A 24,044-nucleotide genomic window follows, 5' to 3' on the forward strand; every position below is an offset into this window, starting at 1 on the left:
TGTGATGTGATGTGGGGAATGAGATGTGGGATGTGGGATATGGGATGTGACTGTAGCAATGTGTAGCCACAAAAGAGACACCCCAGCCAAGCCACTCACTCTATGCCACATCTCAGTCACAGGTGGAGTCCAGAGGGCAAAAATCCTCATTTTTAGATTAAATCCCCTTTCCCCTCATGTGGAGGCATTGAAGGAAGCACTGTGACTGACAGCTATTACTCTAACTCCAGCATTTCATAATGGCATTATTACAAGTTGAATTTGTATAAAACAATAGGTATATAAAAGGTACATGAAGAAAAATAATCACATACGAAGCAAGAACTTCTGTATTCATTAAATCAGCTCCCACTATTATTAAAAGATTTCTAAAAAAAATCAACCATTACCCACAGTGTTCTCCCAGGGGATATTTTGGCTCCCTTCATCCCTACTGCGTTGCTTCATTTATTTTGTACAGCAGCCATTACCTGAACTGCACGGGTTTTTTTCTGATTTCCAAAGTGCATCCAACACTCTCAAAGTGGATCAGCCAGTACTACTCTAGTTTGTATTTACTCATCACAAGGTAAGTGTGAGCAGGCACACTTAAGTGAATTCCATTTCTTATCTGCTCCTTAATTAATTTAAGCCAATGCTACACTGAACATACTTGGAGACTGTCTGAAGGAAACCCCTGCCACTTTCCTGAACTTTGATTTCTGCAGTTATCTATGAACCACCTGGAGCTGCACCTGTGTTTATGCCAGCACTTGAAGGGCAGAGATTGTGCAGAGGTGAAACACGGCTTCCCAGTGACCCGTGTGTTGGGGCAGACATCAGCCCTGACTCAACAGCCCCAGGGCAGCCCCCTCGCAGCAACGCTACCCCAGCCTCTGCTTTTCTGTTTGCTTGTTGAAACAAATAAATAAAAACTACAAAAAAAGAAAAAAAAAGCAGGCATGCATTTTCCTGCCTTTCCTTCTTACTTTTCTCTCTCCACTTTTTCCTTGCCTTTCCCCTGCTTTCTCACCTTCCCCCTTTCACCTTGTGCCTTGCCTTTCCATTTCCCCTTGCCTTCCTTCTTTCCCTCAGCCTTTTCCTTTATTTCTTGCCTTGCCTGACTCTTTTCTCCTTTTCCTCTTTCCTCCTTACCTTTTTCCTTCCTTTTCAAAAGCATCACTACAAGCACCCAGCCAAACCTTGCAGCTTTCCTGAGTACCCTGTGGTCTTCCTATGTGTAACCTCTCCTGTATAACCTGCTGCTCAGCAGGTGTCTTCCCAAAGTTCTCTTTAACCATTTCATTTTGGAATAGCAAGGAAGGCAGAAAAATAAAGAACATGCATCTCAAACAACAGCCACATCTCTCTGTCCTGTGAGGGGCACCAAACAAGCTACTGTTTATAGATGGAAAAAAACTGTTTGGTTTTTTTTCAGTATTTTATGTTTTGACATACACTTAGAAACATCTGGGACTTACCTGCACCTCTCATGTAATCTCCCGTAGCTAAAATCCAGTTTTCAAGTCTATCCAGTGTAACGTCAGCAAGGCAATGAAGCAAGATGCTGAAAGTCTCGAGGTTCTGGGCTCTTCTATTTTGAAACAAAAACACACCTTATATATCTTAAACACACTTCTGAGCTTGCCTTAACTTCTGAACTCATTTCTGTAAGTAAAACGTCTTTAATTTCTTACTCCTCTAAAACAGTATTTACTCCCCCAACACCAAAGTCATCCCAGACTTATTTTCCTCAAGCCCTGAGCAACCCATCTGACTGAAAACAAATCACCAGTTACAGCTACTGCCACCAGCTGCAGAATGTTACTTTAGCTAAAAAAGTTTCCTTTTAAATTCTCATCTAATAGAAAATAGACGAAAAGGATAGATATGCCATCCAAGGAGAAAGGAGAGCTTGAAGTTTAAAAGCTATTTATTTGAACTTTTGAAATACCAACAAGCAATCCTTTTTCAACGTTCACTCTTCCTTGCCTGCACTGGTCAGAGAGTATTCACTGATGCCCAGTAAATATCCCGATGCCAGGGTAGCTTCTTAAGAGTCTGGCTTCACCAAGAGTTCAGAAATCATGAGGGAGCATCTCTCATTTGCCAGGTGAAAAAAATGCCATCTTAAGAATACTTTCTGGCTTCTGCTTCTACAGGGAAACCATGGAAGAAGATTCCTAATTTCCTAAATTTGCACTTTGCCACCTTACAGCCAACACGTACGTTTCCAATACCTTCTCGTAGCTAAATATTTTGGGTGTGTTTCCTAGCATTTATTTGAGATACCACAACAGAGGAAGATGAGATCTTGTCTCAGCGTGCGCCAAACAGTCTACACAACAGGGAGCTCTTTGTAGTTTCTCTAAATCAAAGAGTGCCCACATTCAGTCTTTCAACTACCTCTGTTAATTTGTTTTATTTTACGTCAACCTTTCTGGATGGACTTTAACTAATAAAGGCTGTTCCAGGTAAAGTCTTCTAAATATCCCGGGGAACTTTCAAAGCCATCACCTCCATCAGAAGCACTCCATGTTGTGCAGTTCTAAGATCCTGCTGAGCTATTAAAATCACTCATACATTCTCTAGGTTAATAATTCCAGAGTTTCCTTAATCCCTGACATTTCTTACTGATGAGCTCTCAGACTTAAGCGAGAAATCATTGATGTAACTTAAATCATGGCTCTACACTTAGTATGAAGTTTGTAACCATATTTACTATTTTATCTGTCAGTAACATCCTAGCCTCTCAGACATTTGTCACACAGCACATAATGATGGTATACATGTCTGAGACAGTATACTGGATAGGACAAGCACCTCCTCCTAATGCATCCAGTGGCAGACAGAAAGAAGTCCAGCTGTAGCCCATACACCCACTGACCTTCATTTGAAGACAGAAAGACAGACAAAGACAAAAGAAAAGTACTTACCCTGGGCAGGACACATTTTGGGAATACTTGCTCTAGTATATAGAGAAGAGAGGATAATTATCTTCACCAGATACCATGTGAATCTCCAGCCACATGCCATGCAACAGCAACATCACGGTCTGCTTCAGGAGCTACAAGAACAAAGCTCTATCTGTAACTGCAGATCTAGGCATACTTCGTGTCCTGCATGGCAACTTCTCCTCTTACAACTAAAAGACTTTCTAGTTAAAAGAAGAGACTAGACCACAAGGTAGCCCCCAGTGCATCAGCTCTTTATAAGCCTCTTGGAAGAAGAGTAAGCAAATATTCACACCATCACAAGAGAGCAAATCACCTGTGTCACAAACCTGACAGCACATCTGAGTGTACACACACACACAAAGAGGCAGAGTTTACAGCTGATTAGGGACGCTTCAGGGGAATTATTTATTTCATCAGGCCAGATGGGACTCAACAGTTACAAGCCTCACGATGTATTCTGAGGTGTATAATGAAAGATGAACACTTGAGTGTGAGACTGATGCTCCTATTTCCACACAGACTCTATGGAGACCTTCTCATGTCTGCAGAAGCCAAGTGTGTCAGTGGCTGCAAATCAGGACAGCCTAGTGTCTGCACTTAACAGGCTTAAGGGAGGGGAGGCAGGGGGACAGACCTGGAATCTTAGGAAATCTGAATAAGTATCTTCCTTGCCTGTTTGTCCTCACATTTATTACTTTAATTTGTTCCTTCTAATTTTAACTGTTGAATGCTTTGAAGGAAAGTAGGCAAATCAGTTCAGTCTGTGCCCACCAATCACTTTTCTACTGTCATAAAAGACTGAACTTATATATCTTACTACACGAATCATAAAGACTACTGTTTAAAGGGTGTTAGCAGCACATATATTACACACACTTTTCTCACTACTCACCCTCTCTGCACATCACTGCAGAGAGATGTCACACTGAAGGGCAACATAATTTGGCAGAAAATACACCCCCTCGTGTTCCAGCTTGCCCTCAGACAGCAGAAGGGCTGGGTGTGGCTGAGCTTAGATTCTAAGTGATGTCCAATCTGGCACTGTAAGTCCAGTGGCATTCACTATTTGAGCGCACGGCCCAATTAATCAAATGGCATCCAAACAAGCTTGCATGATCACTCTTTAAGAGCTTGGGCCATGCCCAGATTAAGAATTCTCACAGCTAAATTAATGAATAGTGCATTTTATTAAAGTAACAGATTACGGGTTCCTTGAATTATCAGCGATAAAAATACTGTCTGCAAAGCATACGAGGTTAACCAAGAACATGAATAATACAACCCACTACAAATGCATTAAATTATAAGCAACTCTACAGAGACTTCTAAGTTTCCCAGGGAAGTACTTGGTGTAACTGACTCTGCGAACCTTACCCAATAGGCATCCCAAAACAGAGAAAGAGAAGCTCAGCCCATCAACTGATCCCAGAAGTGAGATGGCTCATGTCTGACATTTGATGGTGCATTCCCTGATATTCCCCACCTGTCAGATCATTTTTATTCCTTATTTTTCAGGTGGAGCTTGAGCGACTCTAGCCATACATACCTTTGTTTACTATTTGCATAAAATTCTCTTGTGTCACTTCCAAAGTTATAGGCTAAAAAATTCAAAGCACAGTCTCAGTGGGTGGTAGGTTGCACCTTGGAGGCAAGTATCCCTTAAGATGGAGGTGTGCTTTGGTATTATAATGAGCATTTAATGAGTGTATAATGAGCTAAGTTCACCCAAAGGATGGCATTTTGTCAAGAGATGGCAAACTGTTGGGTAGCAAGTACACAATTTATCACTACCAAAGTACCCTCAAGCTCCCATCCCAGTGATCTTCTCCTAGAACCTGGCTCCTAGAACTAGTCTCCACTCTGCTCCATCCCCCATGACGTTTCTTCTTAGCATTAACAAATCAAGTTCTCCTGGTGTTACCAACACCTAAGGTTGCCTAGGGAACTGCTGTGGACTGGATTCCTTGCATACCAGCTACACTCTGCTATTGAACCCCTGTAAATAGTGCTGTGCCTTAATTCTTAATTTCCAGTAAACAACACCGTACCTTCATTTCCAGGTCATTTATAGCAATTATCTCATAAAAGGGCAGCTTGACTCATCCTAAATTGGGATGATGTTTCTGTCTCATCCTTCAGTCTGAAGTATGCTGCCAACTTGTGTCACTCGTGCCTTACAGAATACCAGCAGTAAGGATCACAGTAGAGATGGGAGAGCTACTGTGTTTCAGCTGCTGATTAAGGTACTCAGCTCACTGGCCTCACCTGGGGCCCCCACAGCCTCCTCCTTTGGCCTCAACACTGCATTTAAGCTTTGGCAAAGGAGCTGGTTTCTTACTTCAGTGTAGGGTATGCAATGAGCACTCTTTGTTTGTCACTGTGTTTGTTTCCTGTCTTGATCGGGGCAATGTTGTTGGACTGACTTCAGTCCTTGGACTGTGCCTATGGGTGGTGAGAGCAGTTTTCTAGCTGTCTTTAGCCTTAAGCTTTCCCTTCCCATATACACATACATACACACACACACAAATATATATACACACACATACACACATATATACATACATATATACATGTGTGTATACACACACACACACACACACACATATATATATATAAAATGAGCTTGTGGCAGTACTCCTCATTTTCCTGGTTTCCAGCAACATTTCTATTACCTGCTTCAGCCTAGACTAGAATAAAGGTCTCTTTTGTTACTTGTCCCCATGGAGTGACACTCCAGTAACCCCCTGAAAGTAAGAACCAGAGCAGGGGCTCTCATCCCAGGGTAAGTGAGAGCCCTGGATCTAGTTGTCGCCCTCTGTATGCAAGGGGGAAGGCTGTACTGAAGGACTTCTTGGTCTTCCCAACCTCCTTTGGACTTCTGAGGAACAAGGCAGCTCTGCATTTTGGGGGAGGGAGAGGGGGAGGGAAGAAATGCAAAAAGAGATAAGGCAAACATTAAATCTAAATAATCCTAAATTTAAGTGTCAAGTAGTCTGATAAGGACTGTACAGATTATTTTTTCCCCTAGGTTCCTGCTTCTGATTTAAAAGCTAACCATGCCTTATCCCTGGAGAGGCTTGATCTAATTGCTGGAGCACAGCATGCAGAACAAGAGCCTGAGCATTGCATGCTGTGCTGAGGAGCACTCAGCACACTGGAGATCTCCCTGGACTGCTGCCCTCTCAGTTGTAATGACCAGGAGTGTGTGGGTGGGAGTCTGTTAGAGGGCTGATACCTGGGGAGGTAGCTGTAGCTGTTAACTCCAACTCTGCTAACAAGCTTCCCAAGACAAAGGGATGCTTTAAAAAAAAAAAAAGAGGAGGGTCTATAAAGAAATACAGGCAAGAAACACAGCCCTGACGATGTGCATTCCCATCTATCCCAGGGTAGGGACGGTTGCAGGTGACAGCCCAATAGCCCCAGGGTTCAGCATCGTGGCTTTGGTCTGTTCTCTGTTCTCTCCAGTCCCTCCTTCTCTCTCTGCCTCCCTCCTCCCTGCATCTGTCAGGCACTGGCGAGGTCCATTCCCTCTCTGCCACACTCAGGATTGCAGCCTTCCTCCTCCCTGCACTGAACTAGTGGTTGCTGCGGAGCACTCTTAACTGTAAGTGGGGATAACCTATACAAGCAGCGGGGAGGACTGGCTTTAAGTTGGGCTGGGCTATTCCCGGCTCTGCTATAGCTGGAAGCTGAGGTGAAACTGCAAGTGCTTTGTTGGCAACAGGTCTTTGTGTCTGTGCATGTAAGTGTGAGGGGAATGCTAATCCTGCTGCTCTGAGGTGGGTACATAAATAACACTGTCTGCATGGGGGTCCTGGCGGTGACAAGTGTCTGATAAGCAACTCTCTGTGTGGTGCTTAAGTTGGTCCAAGGGAGTATAACGAAGCCCTCTTGACTAGTTTGTACTGGTCACTTTTGGGATAGCGGGGCAATAAGATGTGATAGTACATGTCTGGTATAAACGTCTTTGTAGTTCAAAAGTGATGTGAGCAACATCACCATGAGCAGGGATCACTGGGCAGGGGGAGCATCCGCACAGCTGCTGCTGGAAGTGCCCTTCTCAATGCGACAGCCACTTAATCTTTATACAAAGCTTTAGGTTCTTAAAGAGAAAAGACTGTTCCCTCTAAGAGCACACCTGTGAAACACAGTCATCTAGAGTCCTTTGTGTACCTTGATCTGTTTACTTTTTTCCCCTGGCTGACTATAAGTGGCTGTCAATTTTAAAGGGCTGTTTCACAGGGCAGTTGTCAAATGCTTCTAGCTAACAGTTGCTCTGAGTCTAGCAAATCTATATATGTCAGAAATTAGAGGTCCACATTTTTGGCTGTGAACAAAGTTGCTGCATGCCTAGTATAATATTTTTGAGCAAGTTTTCTGGTTGTTCCACCTGCAATAGTCCACACCGCACTGCTGTTAATACTGGCAGCATAATTGCATTGACAGAATATCAAGTGTACATAGGTGTACAGAAAATGGTCTTTAGGGGAGAAAAATATCATTGTTTAACTCCCCCCTTTTCAAGGGCATAGTTATTACTTGATAGTTCGGTTCCTACACTTCCCAAAGCTGAAGATTAAAATGCTGAGGTTTTCATTAAAATGATAGTCATTATGTGACAACAGTCAATTGAGTTAGAAGGTGCTTCTTTCAGTGCTACCTTCCAGTAGATAAACCCAGGTTATTGCAACAGTATTATGATATGACTGGGACAGGTTATGGTAGTTAAAGTATATCATCAACCTATCAGATAAAGACAGTTTGATGGTCCATCAAATCTAATACTATCCAGCATGAGTTGCTTTGAATACAGAAATGAATGTAATCAGGAACAGTATTTCATACTTCACTTTCAGCTATCACTTGTTGAACAGAATTGCTTTAAGTGGTGGAGAGGACATCATCCAGTATGTGAGCACAAGTTAATTCTGAGTCTTTAGAGTACAGTTACAAAACACTTTCAGAGCTCAAAGGCACCTGCACTATTAACCTGGCTAAGATGTATATGTTGGTGGTTTCTGACAGCTATTTTCATTCAAGTCTGAGTTGCTGTAACTTGCTGAAACAACATTAATCAGTGATAAGACTTAATTAGGAAAGCAGTGATGACAAAGCAGGACACCTTACCTTGCCACTAAAACTGCTGGGTGCGTTCTTGTCACTAGTGCTGCATGCCGGTCTCATCTCTAAGGACACAGTGTACCTGCAGAACAACACAAAAGGGACACTGAGTATGTGAGCAATAGCTTACATTAGGACAAAAAAAGCAACTCAATGGTTTGAGCCTTTGAGATTACTGAGGGGCAGGGAATTTAAGATATGAATGCATAAAATCTCTATCTCTGATAACAATAAGCCCTAAATAGTCATCCTCTGATGACCTTTTTGCAAGTCATACACTGGACATGTAGCTGGCTGAACTAGCATATAATGATAGGGGACGGGGACAGGACGTGGTCTTGAGCTACTAAACTTAAGGAATTTGTTGCATGGGACAATAATTCACCCTAAAATTAGTGTTCACTCAAGCCTCAACTGAAAACAAGCAGGGTTAGCAGCTGTTTCTCTATGACTTGCTTCTACTTATAGCTTGAGCGATGAGGGGGGAATAAAGCAAGATAGCTCACACTAACACCTATACTTCTGTGAAATGACAACGAGTACCTGGAAAGACAGCGTCTGTCTCATAACTCTGGACCTGGTACTGTTGTGATTCTTGTCAGAAACAGATGCTTATTAGGTAGCTCCCTCTGCTTTTCCTATATACTTTTCACCTTAATTTTGTTTACAAACTACTTGTGTTCTGTTGTATGTAGATGAATTAGACTATCTACATGAGTATTACAATTAGATCGGTCTTTGAGCTATATAAACGTTAGTGTCTTGATGACTGGACTCAAGACAGTGCTTCAGAAAGCTGTCACAAACATCTTCTAGGTTTCTCCCCCTCTTCCCTTGCACAGAATAAAGGCTTTTGACTCTATGCTGTTGTTTTGTTTTTTAAACACACCATTAGTCATGCAAGAGAAACTTCTTCGTCCTCAAATGAAACCTGAGCTCTTTCTCTTTTCCTACTGGAATGTGTCAGTAGAAAAACTCATCAGGAAGAGGCAGCACAGGACATTACCAGCTGAGTAATCTGTAGAACACTGCCTTTGATTTCCCACAAAAGATAGTTAAAACCTGTACTACTCCAGGGCTTCTATCTGAGTACTATGTCATCACATGAACTAGTGAAACTTTACTGCAAAGTAAACTTTCCTCCAATATATAACCTAATAAGCTATACTGGCAACTAGAGCAAGCTGTATATTTGGTAATACAGAAGCATGCTCCATGCTGGCATGTTAAGCCCCACATTATCAGAAATAACTTGGGGAAATATCAGGAACAGAAATAACAGGACCCTTGTTTTTCAATTGCAATACCAGCATTCTGATATGAGCTAGGAAACTAAGAGCTGGATGTGCTTAAGGGGCAGGCAGGAAGATCTGGAGCAGATTGAAGCTCTCTCCTAATCAAGAACTTTTTGACTAGTATTCAATTAGTGACTGTTTATCCCACTACATATGCTAAGATTAATGTTTAACTCTACCTGGAGAGATGGCTACAGTAATCTCTGCTCCCACTTGGATTTTCAATTACTACTCTGCTGGCATGCCTTGTCATCCTTAAATTCACACACTAGTACCTGTAACAGAAGCTTCTATAGTTACCTTAAGGCATGATTGCATCTTAACCACAAAACAACATAAATTGGAACAATTTCTTAGTAATACTGTTGAAACAAAAATAATGCTTCAGCTCTATCCATGCTTGACAGAAAACACACTCACTTATTCTTTACAAATTGTTCTGCTATAGGACCTGAACTACTTGCACTATTCCAGCTGTCTAGTCTCAGACTGCATTTACTGAGGTCCCTGGTCAATTTCCCATAATGGCTGGAAAGCCAAAGCTTCTCAACTAGTGCATTTGAGGAACTTGTTTTCCCCTTTCTGAGTTCAATTAACATATTAATAAAGAACAGGCAAATACAAGCAAGGTATGAGAGAATACCAGAGGGCACCAAGCATTTGATGCTTAGTATCTGGCTCACAGAAACAGCAGATCTTTCTGATCAGCCAACTTGAACTAAGGTGAAGAGAGCAATCTGAAAGGCTTGATAGACTGCTTGCAAAACACTGCTAAGCTTGCTGCATTTGGTGGTCATGCATGCACTAGTGATCAGGAAGAATGCTACCTCTGCTGTATTAGTCTTTTTCTGCAACACTTTCCAGTAATAGCCCTGAAGATTCACTGAATTTAATAACAATCTCATTACTTCTCTACTGAGTGCATATCTGAACAGAGCAAAGATGCAGTGAGTGCACTTTGCTTTCTGCACAGTCATGGCTCGTGTATCATTCATCCCATAGCAAGCTCAACACTCCTCCTGACAGTGTTAGGTTGGTAACAGTAAGGCAATCCATGGTGGGGAACCCCTCTGAAGGGGTAATTTCCTAAAGTGACAGATGTCTTGAAAAGTGTACCAAGCACCAGGTCAAGTGACTGCCTTAATTTTGCCTCAATAAAAATGGATAACTTTCAATTAGACATTGTGCATCTTCTAAACAAACTCTCCTCTATAGGTGCTGGGTTTTCTGACTCAGTTACTATTAACTGACAGCATGGGCAAAAGGCACTCTTGCCACAAGCAAGCTAAGTTCTGTACTGAATGGGTTCTACAACTTCCCTGCAGTTTACTTAATGAGTGCTTATCTGATAACTTCTCTCCTCCTGTGCTGCTGACACTAGTGGTAGTAACATCCTGATTTTTCAACCTGCTGCTGGCAGGCAGGAATAAAGGTGAAAAGACTCCTTTGACTTCAGTTGCAAAAACGCCACTAGGAAATTCAACACTGAGGCTTGGGATGGAAGCAATCTTGGGGGAGTTGCTGAGAAAAATATGACAAAAGCTATTCTCAAGTATAAGGGAGCTAATATATCTTATGACTTGCTAGGTTTCTTAGTAAAGTGGCTGGCCTTCTGTGGTGGAATCTTACATCAGGGAACAATTGGCTGAGGTTTTAGTTAAAATGTAAAGTAGCCCGTAACACATCAATAGAAAAACCATACTCAGAAGCTGAAAGGTTAAGTGCTAATCAACAATAAAACCTGTTATAATAATGAGAAACAATAGTTAATAACCACCTAAATATAACATGTACACAGAAAACATTTTTTCCAAGTGTCTTTGCTGCAGAGGAATCTTCATTTACTGTGTAGCTAAGTATCCTCTTAGCTAAAACTAAAACCCCATCACTATCTCTTTATTACCCTCTTGTTGTCTCCCCTATGGCATGTCACACACCTTTATGATGGATAGAAAGGCAGATTTCCACCCTGTGCTCAATCTACAGCCAAGCAAGAAACTTCAAACGTGGAAACTTTCTTTGCAGATTGACAGAAGTCACAAATGAGACTAAAGACTTCAATGTGCTGACACGTTGCTACCTTAAGGTCAAATAATAGCAAATGGCAGAAAATAGCTATAGCAAAGCCTTGATACGGTAAATTTTCAGCATTAAGGTTCTTCACTCTTTGTGGGAATAAGACGTATTTGATTTAAGCTATGATGTTATTTGAATGTCAAAAATATGAAGCAGAGTGAAAATTATACATTCTAGACAAATGAGAAACATGCTATGAAAGCCTCATGCTATAGCATCTTTTGAATATTTGCATTTTGGTTTTTTGGCAAAGGGTGTCTTATTTCTTGCTGAAGAGGATGAGTAATCCACAATTAAGCCTTGTTTTGTCTTTTACAGCACTCCACCTGATAGCACTGCTCTTTACAAATAAGACAGGAAAAGTGGAAGATCTTTAAAAACAAGAAAAATAAAACCCACAAAACTAAAAAAAGCCTTTGACAAAATACTGTATTTCACCTCTCTGCTCAGCTTTCTCAGATGACTGTTAGGGGAAGACAAGTGTCCAAAGCACAAAGCCCATTCATTAGTTTTGCATGGTATGTCTCCCTGCTATTATCCATTTATAAATATATAATTTGCTTCTCAGTGTATATTTTGTGTTCGTGGAAGTATACAGCAATGAGAATAAATTATTTTTAATTGTCACTTGATACTCTTAACTGTCTCTTCTATTACAGCTTCCTCTTAGCTGAAAGCCTGTCTTTTACCTGTGACACACAGTATTTACTGTGAGATAGGACACTCCTAGGTGGTTCATGAAGTATTCCATGAAATCATGATGTATTAAAAGATAAACATTCACTTCCCGAGTACTCTATTCATATTCCTAAATAGCCCTGGAGTTTGTACTTTACAATTCAAGTTTTCTACAGACCAAGCATTTCTGCCTATAGGGAAAGATAAGATTAAGTGCAAAATTAAGTTAAAATACACCTAATAAACGCTTCCAAGATTTTAACAGTATTCTGTAATGAAATCTTTTCTTGACAGAAACACTGTTTTGCTTGTGGCATTTAATGTGACATGCCTCCATGCTCTGTTTTTATCAGGAATGGCTTCTGCTCTTATGCCTACTGCATACTTCTGGAGTCCATTTGGCTGTTGTTAAGTCTTCCTTCCAGTCAAAGTAAAAACAAGTCCTTCTTACAATATACTGCGAACACGTGTCCTTTTTGGCCGAGCTTTTGAAATGTATGACAGTAAAATAAAGTATTTCTGAAATGTAGAATAAAATGGAGGCACACTGCAATATACTTTTAAACATACTTCTTTTAACGAAATGATCCTGCAACTTCTACTGTTTCTCTGTAAGCTGTCCTTCTGAGCCTTCCAATCTTTCCTGCAGCTTTCCTTTAGACTTCTTTCATTTGGTCCAAATCTGCATGCAACATTCCAAATGAGCTGTAAGTAATTAACATTGGAGGTATTTCGTGCATTTTGACAGCTGTTGTCCTACTTATATGCTTGTTTTGCTGTTGGTATGCTGCTCTTCACTTTCAGCTGGAAACTTGGTACAAGTTACAGATCCTCATCCACAGTGCTTCCACAGACATGTTTCCCCCCTGCTTCTCCAAACATGCTATGCAGCTGCTCTTGTTGAACAATTTTTTGATTTTAGGCTGCTTTCCACAGGAAATGTTAACTTGCAGACAAAGTACCTGGTAGGCAATTGGTCCTTGTTCCCTGGTATTGCTTCTGTAAGCGTCTTCCTCTTACTCCATAAGCACTACGGCTTGGGGTTTTGTTTGTTTTGCCATCCTTCAGTGATTGTATTTTGCTAGCACAATTTTCTAACTTCCAAGCAGAACAGAGGTGCTACCACGTTCCAAAGTCTCCAGGAGGTTTCTGTAGTTAACCCATTACTGAGTGTACAGCTAAGGACAAGATGACTCTTCTAGCACTTACTGCAGTACGTTTCCTTTTTCCCCAGTGACATTTCTGTTCTTCATGTCTGACAGTTCACTGTCTTTGTTTCTAAGCCCACAGAGGATTCCACAATGCGATTTTATGCACACAACAATATGGATAAAACTTGCAGTGCACAGGGATGAAGTAGTACTGCCTGGCTCCTGTGAATGCCAGAATTCTTCCGTGTGGCCAACATAAAAGTAATTGCACTCGCTTCATAATTACCTTGATCTGTTACTGTTATGGAGGCAAATTAATTTTCCATATCCAATAGCACAAGATTACCCTGCTTGCACTGTGAGGCTTAATGCTGCTTATTTGTGTACGGATGCTGTCACAGATATTTCACTCGTGCATCAATCTACTGTGTTTAAGAACAATATGCAGGCGGTTTTTCATAGTGCAGCCATGCCCTTATCAAATTACTAAGTGGAAGCAAATTACTTTTATTTATCATCCAGTAATATTTATGCATTATATTACTTTCCTCTTTCTTGGATGAGTTATGTTTTAGACCTCTGAGTCTCTCCATTATTTACCAGTCTGTTTTACTTGTCAAAACAAGGGACTACACCTTCCTTCTCCTTCCAGCCAATCCCATCCCCCTTAACCTCAAAACAGTGAAAACTTGTGTACTTTGCAATTTCCTGTAAGCTACAGTATTTGTACAGCAAGCTCACCATATTTGGTACAAAATAGCATGAGTGCAAGTGTGATCAGATGCTGTAAGATAGAGACAGCTTCATTTGCTATTTCTTGCTCATCAGTTACAAATGTAAACTATTTTGAAGTTCTTTACTAAGACGATTGAAAGTAGTTGCTTTACAATATACCATCAGAAGAAGAGGCCAAATCTGAGCAAGCACCTAGAGAATAATTACTAGGTAAGGGGAAGTACAACGAAAGTATGCTTTTAGCATGATAAAGGATAGTTTCAGTTGTCTTAACGAATAGAATTCTAATTAATTTATTAGAATACAGCCACTACACAGGAGCGACCCACAAGGGTTTGTACTCCCTGGGACCAAAGTTTCATACTAGCAAAAACTTCTTATAAAACATCCAGCAAAGCCTGTGCAGCCTATGAAGTATTGTATATGTAAGGTGTAAAGCAGCAACAAAATCTGAACTGTAAGAACACAGAAGGAATACTTACACAGAAGAACAACACTCATCTACCAAACAGCTTCCCCCCCCAACACAGCGAACTCTTAAAAAAAAAACCAGACAACTGAAGGCAAGGCAAGGGAACCCACCTCTCTTATCTGCAGGGTTGCACTGTGAGGTAAATGCAATCTTCCCTAGCCTGGAATGCCTGTCTTAAAAGCTCCATCTCTGGGAAACAAGGGATTATGAAGGAAAATTAGTGTTCATTTACAGTAGAATGAAACACTCGTGGCTCTCCTATTTGCACACAGATGCTGAAGAACTTGAACTTGGAATGAGCCTCAGAGGAAGCAACAACAACCAAAAAGACAAGTGTATAATTATTTTTGTTACGTGAAAAAGGTCAGAGGGCCGGATTTTTTCCCAAAGCTTGTTTGGGACTGGATGTACTACCATTCTTGACCAAAATTTTCAAAGCTAGGTGTGAGAACCTACCAGGCAAATGAGTGTTGTGCTTGCTCTGTACAGACCAGAATTCGTATTTTCTTGCAGTTGCATTTACTATCCAAAATGCAGCAATTTGCCAAGGGAAACTTCATCTGTTGCTTTGTTTGCTCCAAACACACAGCAGGTATGAGATTACTGGCTCTGTCTGCTCTGCTCCTCGCTATTACACCTCTTGTCATAAACCAAGAACCTCTACTTGGTTTCAGTACTAGCAATCAGAAAAAGATGGCTGAACTCAAACACTCCCATTTCTAACTTGATTAACTCCATCGACTGGCAGCCTTATAAATGACTTAGAGCGACAGGTCAACTGCTATGACTTTACATTCCTCACCCAGAATAATTACGTCAAGTGGAAAGGTCATGACACTGTCCTTTCTTTGTGGGGAAGCTCTTACAGTAAGCGCTGATTCTCATCTAGATGGTTATCTCCCTGGGCAGGGAAAGCTTGGCCTCCTGCTCTTTACTACCCTGAGAAGCAGACCAGGGAAGAGGAGGCAAGTGAGCAATACTTTCTTGACAGAGGCCAAGAGGGAGCAGAAGAGATGCCAAGCATTAGATGGGATTTTAGTGATGAAGCATCTCCTGGGACAGCTTGAGAGCTATGATTAAAGGAATGGCATAAGCTACTATTGACAAATGTCTTTTTTTGACTACTGCTCTCACCGTTCATCATGTTTGTATGCAGTTTCATCAGCACCTGTACCGTTCAGTGCATAATAAAACTGCTATTAAACACCTTCTACAATAGCTGAATCTGATCTCTGTGTAATTAAAACATTTGGCATATAAAACATTTGAATGAAAATAACTCAATCATTTTGAAAATATTTTGAACAAAATGAAATAAACCAATACTGTTCTTCAGCATAAAGGCAAACAAAGAATGCACAACCATTAAAGATAGTACATTGCTTTGCTAAAATACATACAGGATATGTACAAATACAAATGCATTGCAAACACTGTTTGGAAATAGCTGCTGACATCCAACACAGCAGAAAACACAAGACATCTATGCAATTTTTACCACTTATACTTGTTCCAAACCTGGGACATGCCAGAACATATGTTTATACTGCACTACTTGGAAGTAAAACGCTTGAAATTCAGTAATGTCAAAAGCTTTCATTAACAAGCAAAATATAGAAAAACTGCAGAGAACTAAACGTGAGTAAATATATCAGGGAAAAATAGGCAGAGACAGAAGCTCTAATTAACAAGTCCTTCGGTAAAACAGAAAGAATGAAGAGAAACACCCAACCTTTTTCTCCATAGAGGGCTGCCCTATGCAGGGTGACAGCAGAATAACACACCTTCCACCATTATTTCACAGGCATTGGAAATACCTTCATCTAGCTGAAACTGCAGTTGCACAACAACAACAACAAAAGGAGCCTGAGTTTCCCTTTATAAGTAAAGAGACTGAGCCAGCACTTTCCTTCCCTCATACACAACCTCACCAACCCATTTTAATTTATTACCACCCAAAAAACCATCAACAGACAGATATAATCATTTTTCCTATTCCTTAAGTTTCAAAGTCCCTATCTTGCAGATAAAATAAATATGGAAAAATGTATTTGAATGCTCCCAGTTACCTGGTGTCCACTGTAAACATCAAGATGCCAGTGTAACAGAGGCTCATGGAATTTCTATGCCCTATATAATGCACATGATAAAAGTGCGCCATGGTGAACTTTGATTTATAGCCATATATAGCTATAGGTTTTACAGGGCAAGAAAACAGCTTGTAGCCTACAAAGTTAAGCCCAGTAAGTTATGTATGGAAGTTAATATGCTCAAGCATTAAAGATCCTTTTCCCAAACCCTCCAGCAACTGAAAGCATTGCTACTACAATGCAGCTGATGACTCTTACAGTTTGAAACAGAGATTATCTCATTATCAAGCAAGTTTTGACTTAAAAATGATTCTGAAAGAACACCTACCAATTTTTCCCAACTATAATCAAATACTGTAATTAAGAAAATAAAAATTACTTGACAGTATGAATACACAATGTGGGAAAAGTATTTCCCACATTTTATAACAAGAGAATTGCAACATGAAAGACTACAAATTCCCCCAAACCACACAGGAATTCAGTAGAACAACTAGAAGATACATCCAGCTATCCTGTACTTCAACATATTTTAAATACAGAGGTCATCCATGTTTCCTGACTTTTTTCATGATTATGTAGATTGTACATAGGAAAGTAAAATCAATTATGGTCTAATACTAATTGTACACAACAATATTTTCTTTTCAGTTAAATGTGATTGGATTTGGATACATTCAGGTGAAGATTCATGCTTTTTGAATGCCTTATTTTCACCACTGTTTTTAATGGCTCAGCAACCTCACTTTCGCCTAACAGTTAGTTTACTCAAGCTGTTGAGTAAATAGATTTCTCAAGAATCCTGATTTCCACCCCTCCCCCACCAGAAAAAAAAGGTTTGGTTGTTGTTTTCCTTACTTAACACATCACAATAGATTTGTTTACATCCTGTCTGGATTTCCTCTATTTGGGAAGAGAAGAACATTTACAAAGACTGGAGAAGGAAGAAAACCTTTAGTAGTCTTACTGGTCATTTCTATAAACCTATGTTGTAGGATCAAACTAATATTTGTTGCTTTTCCACTATGGGGAGGGGGGGAGGAGGAGGGCAGAATATAGCCCGCTAGAAGAAGCCATAGAGGGATGAGTGTACAGAAGCTCATACGTACTTCAGCATACAGCATAACCAAATGAGTCACATTTCTTTGAATCAATTTCAATTATTGTAATAACCTTTTAAAAATATCTTTTAAGGCACATCACAACATGATTAAGGAAACTTACTCAAATTCTTCATTCAATTGGCCTCATCTGCTGAGTTATAATGGAACAGACAAGTACCTCTACTTAGAAGGCAATGTCTCCTACGTGGACTTCTACCATCATCAGCCTTCAGTGGCAGCTGTTTTCATTGCCTCTTACCTCCTCATCTTCCTGCTCTGTATGGTTGGCAATGGAGTAGTCTGCTATACGGTTCTGAGGAGCAAGCATATGAGAACGGTCACAAATCTTTTCATCTTAAACCTGGCTGTCAGCGATTTACTGGTGGGAATCTTCTGCATGCCCACCACCCTCCTGGACAACATCATTGCAGGTACGCTGGTTCACATTGCACAGCAAGAAGAGCTTGAGGGAGATTCACCTTTATTTCTGAGTGCTGGCCTCCCTGGGGAACCTGAGAATTGGTTGCACACTACAGTGACCCATGTATACTACTCTTAATCTCTGTCACTGGCATACAAAATCCAAGCTCCAGTGAGAAAGACGAGGGCAAATTCAGAGCCCTCATCTCGCATGTCAGGCAGAAGAGGTTCAGGTTCACTTTGCAATGCATAAGGTGACAGAGCACAAAGTCACCTAATAAAGCACTGGGTCAATAGTCCTGTTTACACACTGCCGTTTCTGAGGGAATTCTGTAGGCATTTGAAGTCAGTGAAAGTCACAGATGAGGAAGACAAGCCTCTAAACTACCTTCTTATTAGTGCTGTCCTTGCTGACTTCCACATCCTGCATCTTTAACAAGGGATTATTCCAGTACTATGTTATATGTTGAGGAAGATTAAGTGGGTACTTAGAGCAACATGCAGAGAGCATGTGTAGTGGTCAATACCCTTTTCCTGTCTGCTGGTCTCACTTCCATGTTATGTGAAAACAAACGCTTGCTTTGCTGCTTTTTGGAACATCAGAAACTCACCTAGGCAACTGGCAGTGCATTTATTTACATAACCTGTGCCTTCCTGACTCCTACAGTGGCCTGCCAGAGCAAAAAAGAAAGTATTTGTTCTGGGACAGAAATTTCCTGTTATGCATATGACCATAGTGCTGCAATGAGATGGTAGAAGTTTCAATTGCCCGTTTCCTTCCAGGATGGCCATTTGGGAGCATGGTTTGCAAGATGAGTGGGATGGTCCAAGGAATCTCTGTCTCTGCCTCCATCTTCACTCTGGTTGCAATTGCTGTAGACAGGTAAGATGATGTAGAGATGATAAACTATCATCTCCCTCATGCCACCTGACCACACTGAGGCAGATGAATTCACATAACACTGCAACATATTAGATGGATATAGTTCAATAAGGCTGCCCCCTTAAAACATGGCCAGCTCAGAAGTGCATCCACAGTAATTGCTCTTCCATCAGTATCTCTTAAAGAAATCACACAGCTGGGCTGTACCTGACTGCCTAGAGTTAGCTCATTCCCTAGCTAAGCGAGATAGCAGAAGCAGTGGTACCTGCCATAGTTAACTGAAGCAGCAGGTTGATACAGACACAGATGATAATCAAGTGATTTCTTACACTAACTTTCTTCTAGATTGTTTTCCTCAACACAGTTCTTAAATGGAGCAGTTACATACATCAGTGGAGTTGCATGCAGGATGACACAATTCCATCTGTACCTTCAAAAAATACATAGTTTTAACAACATACAATTCTCACAATACAAAATTTTATACCTGTGTATGTTTATGTTTACTTCTCTAAGCATTCTCTAAATAGCTTCTCCACATGCATTCCTGGATACCTCTGCTGCAGGTTTCGATGCATCGTTTATCCATTTAAGCAGAAGCTGACCACCTCAACTGCTGTCATCATTATAACAGTCATCTGGATTCTAGCCATTGCAATCATGTGTCCTTCAGCAGTCATGTTACAGGTACAAGAAGAGAAGCATATAAGAGTAATCCTTGGCTATGGCAATGAAACCCGCCCTGTATATTGGTGCCGGGAGAACTGGCCTAACCCAGGAATGAGAAAGATCTATACGACAGTTCTGTTTGCCAATATCTATCTTGCCCCCTTGTCACTCATTGTTATTATGTATGCTAGGATAGGCATTGCTCTCTTCAACACAGCAATGCCTACAGTGGGAAAGCACAGGCAGGAGCAGCGACACACTGTGTCTAAGAAGAAACAAAAAGTCATCAAAATGCTCATTATTGTGGCTTTGCTTTTCACCCTGTCCTGGCTTCCACTGTGGACTCTGATGATGCTCTCAGACTACGCCAACCTGTCAGATATCCAGCTGCAGATCATCAATATTTATATCTATCCTTTTGCCCACTGGCTGGCCTTTTTCAACAGCAGCATCAACCCCATCATCTATGGTTTCTTTAATGAAAACTTTCGCAGAGGCTTTAAGGCAGCCTTTAAACTTCAGCTCTGCTCTAAGGACATCATTCACAGGGAGGTCTACTCCCATCGAGGCCAAAGCAACGCCATTTTGCCAGCTGCCAATTACCAAACACCCCAGGATCAGGCTCGTCAAAATGTCAAGGCAGAGAGAAAACCGATTAGAAAAGGGAATTGGATGAATAACCAGCAGGATTTGATGATGGAGGATCTTGAAGAGCCTTACAACAACGGGATGAAGTGAAACACGTTACAAACTCTCTAAAAGACTTATGTCCAACAGAATTTCTTTACTGCGTTGTAGAAGTCAAGCTCTGTAAGGTATTTCTATTTCTAAGAAAAGAAATAAATGTCAAGATGTTTCTGTTTAGGAAATGATATGCAACTTGCATAATATTAAAGTGTTTGACACAAGGAAGAAGCAAAATTCATCCTTCTCTATCACCAGCTTAAACCAGGGACAAACTCTCTGCAGCCAGTGATGACTCATTGCTCTTGCACTGGAGTGGTGCAAAGTCCTGATTAAAACGAGATTACCTGCCCTTTTTTGCAAGTTAAGAGAAAAAGAGGACTACGATTATATGCCCTGATACAACAATACCTGACACTGATGGAGAGAACACGCATTTGCATATCTAAATTTCTCAGAGTGGCTGAAACAGGGCTATGTGCACAATATTTATGGTAAGAAACAATTCAGCATGTAAGGCTGGTTGTTATTAACACCTAACATCATCTTCTGATACCAGGCAGCAAAACTAACATAGCTGTCTGCAGTGGCCATCTGGACTACTACGCCAGGTAGAGAAGGGAACCATGAAACTCACCAGGGCCCTCTCTGTGCACATGTCCCCTCCAGGGGAATTTGACTGCCAGGACTCAGGGCAGCTCTGAGCCATGACACTGAAGGCATCCTTTTCCACTGGTTATTCCAGAGAGAGGCTCCCAGACAGCACTACCAGGATGTCACAGCACATACTGGGAGCTGCTTTTACAATAGTGCTCCAGTGATGAGCCCTTACTGCCTCACAGTCCTTCCCTGGAGCTGGTCATAGGCCCCATGGTCCAGGCACTAAGCCTGATCTGCAGGTCAACTTTCTTACCTGAGCTCAGATCTGACATCACCATAAACTTGTCTGATGGTCTGGACCCTCAGGTAAACCTGGCTTCACATGCTGCCCTATTCCCTTGCTGGTGCAGCAGGGTGGGTGCAGGCTGGTGAGGAGCTTGCCCTGCAACACCCCTCATCTTCATGGGGAGCAGCCAGCCCCTGCAGCATTCTAAGAGAATCATCTGGTCTGGATATTTTAGTTTTCTGTTGCATTAAGAGATAAATGCATCTACAGACCAATACATCTGCAAATGAGATTTATATAAAAGTCTTCTACTGAATGCCTGACTAATCCAATAAACTCATTTCATGATTAATGTACTGCATTTCTCTGCTCAGCAGTGGGTTCTTGGTACTACGCTTTTGGGTGCCTCAAGTGAAGCATAAGCTTGTCCCTGGAACTTATCAGTTTGTTACTCTCTTAAATACTGGAAATACAGTCTGAACAACTGAACTTAACTCACCAGTTTGTAGATCTCCACGTACTTGTACTTCTGCCTGGTAATCTTGAATGCCAATCACTTCCTATCAAATGACAAAAGCAAGCATTGTTAGTCACATTCTCTTTATTCCCATTTCTGATTGTTTCCCTCTTGTTAATTCTGTGATAACAGTTGTTCTTGGAGTTCAAACAATGAAGTGCAAATTTGTGAAATAAAGGATAAAAAATGGCTTATGGTAACAATTTGGGTGTGGCTTTTTTGTGTCTTGGATGGTTTCTTTCTTGGTGCCTACATCACCTAAGACGACTTTAACTTAATAGCAGCAAGAGATAACACCTTTAGGACCTGTTCAGCACTTATAAAGAGTAGAAGCATCTCAGAGGCTCCCAAATGTAACGAGGCACACAACTTAGCACAAAGATCAGCCTTCACAGATCTGCTACAAGATTAGAGCATCACCATGCCTTGTGCCGTGAGAGTCTCTGGGAACCAGTTACCAGGTAGGGTCACTCCTTGGTGATTAGGAGGCATCCTTGCTCAACAAACTGCAGTCTTTCTGCAGGTAAACTGGAGTACCTTTTCAGATTTACAGAGTCAAGGAAAACAGAAAACTTTTCAAGCTGTATTGCCCCAAACTTTGTACCTTTTTGAGCTACCAGAAAAAAAAAAAAGGAAAACATTCACAGAATAACAGAGTGGGGGAAACTGCAGTAACAACTGATTCTGCAGGCTTGTGGGTTGCTTTGTTCGTGTTTTTTTTTTTTTTTTAAAAAGCATTGTATCTAGACTTGGATTTTTAAAGATCTAATCAAATAAGGACGACTGGTCCTGCTGTGCTCTGTCGAAAACTCCATCACAAAGAGTTTTTGGATCCTTAGGTATCCCACAGCTCCTCATCTCTTCCATCCCTTGAAGTGAGTGACATGAGATGCTTTTCTCTCTCCACAAAAACAGACACAAATGTGTTAAATGTCTTTCACAGAGGGGAAAGTTTCAAAAGCTAAGATCTTTTTTTTTTTTTATTAAGATCTGTGAAAATCTTGCAGTTTTGGGGGGCAGAGATATATAAGAAGAGGCAGAAAGCTGAGATAAGTCTAAATAAATGCACAGATGCTACATTAGATTCCAATGTCCAGCCCAGGTGGGTGAAAGCAGGAACAGTGTGGTGAACCTCGGTTTGCCAAAATGAGAGAAGTCAGTGCTTTTAAACCTGATGGATTACAGCTCTCCTAGTGGTAGTGACTCACTTCTGTTGGGATATCAGCTGCAATATGAAGACAGAGTGAAGAATGAACAGCAAGAAATAATGCAGAAGATAGCGCAGGTAACCAAGCACCAAGAGACTGGCATTAAGCATAAACGAAGGAATCATTTATGGGAGAAACATTTTTGGAGAGGGAAGACATTCAGCAGATGTTAATATCTACAAAAGGCAAAACAGCTTGAAAATATGAAAGAGGCACAACAGGTGAAGCTGGAAGCATCAAGAAAACTGAAGTAATGACAAATATATAATAGAGCCTCTCATTGCAGCCTCCCTCATAAATGCAATGAAATAGCTGTTTAGATACCAAAAAAGTGGAAAAGCGAGGAAAGACTTCAAAAAGAGGATAGGCAAATGGGGAAATGAAGGCAGCTAGACAACAAGTGGATTTTTCAATGCTCTATGCAAGTAAAAATGTTTTTAAAGAAAATAGATCTTGCCTAAATCTTTTCAGTTTCCCATTCAAGTATGAAAGCATAAGCAGTGTTGATGAATCTCAAGAACTCAGGATTTAAATCAGTCCACCTGTAGCATTTCTTTTCTTCCCCATGTATCTTTGAGAATTATTTATTTTGCTGTTACAGCTCCTCAGCATTCACGTGAAGAACCGGTAGATTAACTGCTAGCTTTGATTAGTAAAAACCAAGTAAGGCCAAACCATACTTGCTAGTTCAAACCTAACTGATTCTTCACAATCCACCAACTCGGAAAATAACACTACTTTCTAATTTCACAGATCAGAGGGCACAGTTTGTTGTTGTAGAACAGATCACATCTAGAGTACTCAATTCCATCAAGAACACTGAGGACTCCCTGTCACATAGCAAACCCTACCTAAAAAAAAAAAAACAAGTCAAATTGTTTGCACCTCTTAAATAGACTGCTCTACAATTGCCAGATGGAGCGGGGAGCTCACCAGAGGAGAAGCAAGCATGTTATGACTCCTCCCCATGGCTTATTCCCAAATTGTTTTTCTACAACAGCGTTCTTCCAGATTTTCAGATAGGGACTGCTGTGGTCAAGACCTTTAAAAAGCTTAAAGACCTGCCTTTCCCAAGGATTGAGGAAAGCCTCCAGAAAAGTAATATTGCTCTTATCTAGTA

At 40.9% G+C, this 24,044-nt stretch overlaps 1 protein-coding gene across 1 annotated transcript; it reads left to right on the forward strand.

Moving 5' to 3' along the window:
- The first annotated feature begins 6,442 nt into the window (after window positions 1–6,442).
- On the forward strand, window positions 6,443–21,906 carry NPFFR2 (neuropeptide FF receptor 2). Its single transcript, NM_001034825.3, has 4 exons — window positions 6,443–6,540; window positions 17,749–18,088; window positions 18,861–18,960; window positions 19,527–21,906. The coding sequence occupies exons 2-4, from the start codon at window positions 17,761–17,763 to the stop codon at window positions 20,365–20,367; spliced, it is 1,269 nt and encodes a 422-aa protein (NP_001029997.3). The 5' UTR covers window positions 6,443–6,540; window positions 17,749–17,760; the 3' UTR covers window positions 20,368–21,906.
- The last annotated feature ends 2,138 nt before the right edge of the window (window positions 21,907–24,044 follow it).

Source organism: Gallus gallus, chromosome 4 (genome assembly GCF_016699485.2).
Source record: "Gallus gallus isolate bGalGal1 chromosome 4, bGalGal1.mat.broiler.GRCg7b, whole genome shotgun sequence".
NCBI classification, from domain to species: Eukaryota; Metazoa; Chordata; class Aves; order Galliformes; family Phasianidae; genus Gallus; species Gallus gallus.

Coding starts and splice junctions, on each gene's coding strand:
- NPFFR2 (NM_001034825.3), top strand. CDS start 17,761: ATGATTAAGGAAACTTACTCAAATTCTTCATTCAATTGGCCTCATCTG. Junction 18,089..18,860: donor CCTGGACAACATCATTGCAG/GTACGCTGGTTC, acceptor GTTTCCTTCCAG/GATGGCCATTTGGGAGCATG. Junction 18,961..19,526: donor GTTGCAATTGCTGTAGACAG/GTAAGATGATGT, acceptor CCTCTGCTGCAG/GTTTCGATGCATCGTTTATC.